General features: G+C 57.3%; 1 protein-coding gene across 1 annotated transcript; it reads left to right on the plus strand.

The window, feature by feature from the left end:
- Positions 1–198: 198 nt before the first annotated feature.
- Positions 199–3,215, plus strand: FANCE (Fanconi anemia, complementation group E; the record flags this gene model as incomplete). Its single annotated transcript, XM_009700974.1, has 9 exons — positions 199–912; positions 995–1,039; positions 1,356–1,415; positions 1,507–1,650; positions 1,731–1,854; positions 2,479–2,554; positions 2,688–2,754; positions 2,852–2,977; positions 3,121–3,215. Coding segments are annotated over 9 exons (1,451 nt in total), but the record flags the coding sequence as incomplete, so codon positions are not given.
- Positions 3,216–4,073: the final 858 nt, after the last annotated feature.

Genomic DNA, 4,073 nt, shown 5'->3' on the forward strand with positions numbered 1-4,073 from the left:
CCCGGCTGTGTGAGTCGGCCCCATTTCCAAAACTTGGTGTTTTGTGGGAGATTTGGCAGGTTGGGTGCCCAGTTCAGCACCGTGCATCCTCCTTCCCCCAGTGCAGTATGTGAAGTCAGGATTATGGCAGAGACCCACTGGTCTTCCAGCTTGTGTCTGCAAAAGCTGGTGAAGGTGTTTGCTTCCTGGTTGCCTTAGACCCTGCTCAGTGGGGACGAGGAGTCGGGGATTTGCTCTGACGCGTCGTGTCTTCCTCTTCTCCCCTTATCCAGCAAGCCACGGCTGCTGCTGCTCCCCGTCCTGTGCCAGAGAAACCTCTTCTCCCTGCTCCTTGTGGTGCAAGCCGTGGTGCCGGGGGGCTGCCTGGGCCAGCTGCTCCAGGTCGTGGAGCAGGATTCCCATGTGGATCCCTGGATGCGGACGCTGGGGGATCTGCTCCAGCAGGGACCAAGGAGGGAGGAGTGCTCCCCACCTCCTGCTCCCTTGTCTTCTACGTGCCAGCAGCAGCTTAGGTGCCTGTGCCGGAAAATTGCCCAGAACAAACCAGAGGGGCGAAGAAAACTGAACTGGTGCTTCAGCAAGCAGCCCGGTGCTGCTGGGGATGTGGCTGACTCTGTGCTTCGAGGTGGGAAGCGGAAGAAAGTGTCGGAGGAGAGCCTGGAGTTGGACGAGGAGAGAGAGGGGAAGAGGTTGCTGCTGGAGGATGTGGCGTTTGACCCCGACCCCACTGGAACCCAGGAGGGTGGGGATGTGGCGGGGGTTGAAGAGGAGATGCCTGGGGAGCCTTCAGGGGACAGATCTGCTCAGAGCCCAGATGGGGCTGCTCCAGAAAGCTCCCAGCAGGATGCAGCCGGGGAGCCCAGGAAGATTTCCCAGGCAGAACTGGCAGTGGAGGTCCAGTCCTTTCTCCAGGTACCGGGAAGGTTTTGCTTTCCCCTTCCAACCAGTGAGCCTTTACGGTCTGACTTCTATTCCTTCATCTCATTTTCCTCAGATGCACGGACAGAGGCTGAAAATGCTGCTGCAGAAGGAGTCCAATGTAAGTCGTTCCTTCTATCTCTCTCCTGGAGCTGATGGTCTAAACGGGCTCCTGCCAGGGCCTCCAGAAGGGATGGGAGAGGAGGTGGGTTTCACGGGGACAACTCGAGGGGGATAAAAAGACAGCCCTGCTGCCACCTTCTCTGGGCTCAGGTACTAGTACCTGCCTCCACCTCGCAGGGATTTGCTGTGACGGGCAGCCTGTGGGGTCAGTGTTGGCCGAAGTAGGGGGTCAGAAGGGAAGAGGAAAGCCCTGGAGGCATATTTTGTGGGTTGGTTTATTTGGCGTATTACTCAAAGATTGTGTTTCCCTCCAGCATTCAGAGCTGAGCGTCCCGCCCGAGCTGCAGATCCTGAACAACTGCTCCTCCGGCCAGGTGAGCCTCAGCATACTTGCTGCAACCATCGGTGCCACAGAGGGGCTGCGGCTGCTGTCTCTAACGTCCCTGTCCCCTCTGCCGTCCCCAGCTCGAGGGGCTGTGCTCCTTCCTCCAGCTCTCCACATGCCCGGAGCACCTCCTGGTGCGTTTCTGCAGCTGGCTGTTGGCCCTCACCCCTGACCTCAGCTACACCAGCACGGCCATCCTGGCAGAGCAGCTCTTCCTCAGGCGAGTAAGTCTGAGGGCAGCAGAAGTTTCCTGCACCCCGTTTCCCTTAGCACCATCCCCATCTCCTGCCTCTTCTGTCCGTAGGTCCTGTCCCTCACCCAGCCACCCTCCCGGCACCTCATGGCTGCCCTCGCTTCATTTTGCTCCAAGTATTCCCAGCCTTTGTGTCAAGTCCTGGTGGCTGCAGTCCTGCGGGAGCCGGGGGAAGGTGCGATGGGCTCGTAGGAGGCACAGCTTCTTTTGGAAGCAGCTGAGGGAGCTGGAGAGGGGTCGTGGGTTGCATCCAGCAGGAAGGGAAGCCCCAACTGCAGAGTGCTGTCTCCTGGGAGGCATTTATCTCCCGAAACATGTTAGGAACCACGAAGGAATTGTGCTGGTTTTATCTGGGCAGGTGAACACTTGGGAGTTAGGATGGGAGATGGGTTTTATAGATGCCTGATGTGGAGAGGGAGGGGACGCCAGGCTGGTTTCCAGCATCTGTTCTCCCAAAGGACAGCTGCCATCTCTCCATGGGTTAGGGGGTTCCTGTCAGCTCCTAATGCTGGGGCCAAAACTGCCCCAGAGTGGCTCTGCTGGCATGAGAAGAGGGTCCTGCATGAATCCCTGCCAGAGTAGCATCTCCTCTTCCTGGGGACTGGTGCTAATTAAGCCCTTGCTGCAGATGGGCAAAGGAAGCTGGATTATCCTGAACAGTAGAAGAGGGCACTACGTGGTTTCTGGGTGTCCCAACTGGGAGGTACTCCTGTGTGAAGGGGTGCCAGGAAGGGTCAAGCACATCCCCGTGGATTTGGCAGCCTCTGGAGGCTCTTCCCCTTCTGCTTTATCCTTGCAGGCATTGAGCAGACCAAGCTGGTGTGCGAGCTTGTGGAGGAGTGCTTGGAGCCGGACTGTGTGCGACTGATGCTAACGTAAGAGATTACAGGGGCGACAGCTCTGCTTCAGCCCTCATGCCTGCTTTGATGGGTTCGGCTGGCTCCAGCTGCTCGGGAGCCCCAGCGAGGCCGTGTGAGTATCACATCTCCTCTTCACCATCCTTTGCAGCCAAGTCCTGGAGGTGCCTTTGTCAGAGAAGCTCCTGCCCGTACTGCAGGCCATACTGGGGCAGCAGGTGAGGGAAATCCCCTTGTCCCCCTGGGTTTCCTTGCTGGCTCCAGCAGTGCTGGAACAAGGACCAGCTCTCCTCCCTGCTCGTGGCTCTCTTCTAGGAGGTGCTGTCCCCTGAGCTCTTCGATCTCCTGGTCTTGACTCTGTGCCGGCAGGCCCCAGCCTTTGCCACGTCGTTGAATTACGCCAAGTTGGTGACAGCGGTTCTCACCATGTACCAAAGCCAGGTGAGTAAGACCAGGTTTAGATCCTGCAGATCAGCTGGTGAGCTGGCAGCCAGGGCTGCAGCTGACCCAGGACCTGGCCCGGGGGTCTTGGATGGGCTCCTGGCAGTGCAGCTCTCTGAGCTCCTTGCTCCTCTCTGTCCCAGGTCACCCCAGCCCACCGGAGCAGTCTGGCTGCTGCTCTGGATCGGAGCAACGCGGCTCTGAAGAAATCGCTGCAGGCCGTGCTGGAAGGAGCCAGGTGAGATGGATGCTGTGCCCTCCAGGCTGGGGTCTCTGTCATGGGGGATGGCAGCCTCTGCGCTCCTGGTCTGGCCTGGGTGGTGGGAAATGGATGAGTGCCGGCAGAAGCCGTGCCGGCGTGTGGTTGGTGGTGGGTTTTGCTTTTCTTGATCTCTCTCCTCTTTCTTTCTCTCTCCTCTTTCTTTCTCTCTCCTCTTTCTTTCTCTCTCCTCTTTCTTTCTCTCTCCTCTTTCTTTCTCTCTCCTCTTTCTTTCTCTCTCCTCTTTCTTTCTCTCTCCTCTTTCTTTCTCTCTCCTCTTTCTTTCTCTCTCCTCTTTCTTTCTCTCTCCTCTTTCTTTCTCTCTCCTCTTTCTTTCTCTCTCCTCTTTCTTTCTCTCTCCTCTTTCTTTCTCTCTCCTCTTTCTTTCTCTCTCCTCTTTCTTTCTCTCTCCTCTTTCTTTCTCTCTCCTCTTTCTTTCTCTCTCCTCTTTCTTTCTCTCTCCTCTTTCTTTCTCTCTCCTCTTTCTTTCTCTCTCCTCTTTCTTTCTCTCTCCTCTTTCTTTCTCTCTCCTCTTTCTTTCTCTCTCCTCTCCCGGTCCCTCACTGGGGTTCACCACCAGCAGGACAGAGACCCGGCAAGCGTGGGCTGTGGCACGGAGTGCCCATGGGCCTTGCAGCGGTGCCTTGTGCTCGGCCGGCCTGGTTTGAGGTGGGCTATTGCTGGGCAAGCACCATCCTGGCCGCATGCATGTCCCGAGGCCTGCAGATGAGGGTTTTTTGGTTAAACAATGAATACATTTCCAGTCATGTCTGTGTCTGGTCTGCCCGCCTCAGAGCCTGCTGCCACAGGCGCCTTGCCGCACTCAAGATGGAGCCT

Source organism: Cariama cristata, unplaced genomic scaffold, assembly GCF_000690535.1.
Source record: "Cariama cristata isolate BGI_N322 unplaced genomic scaffold, ASM69053v1 scaffold35555, whole genome shotgun sequence".
NCBI classification, from domain to species: domain Eukaryota; kingdom Metazoa; phylum Chordata; class Aves; order Cariamiformes; family Cariamidae; genus Cariama; species Cariama cristata.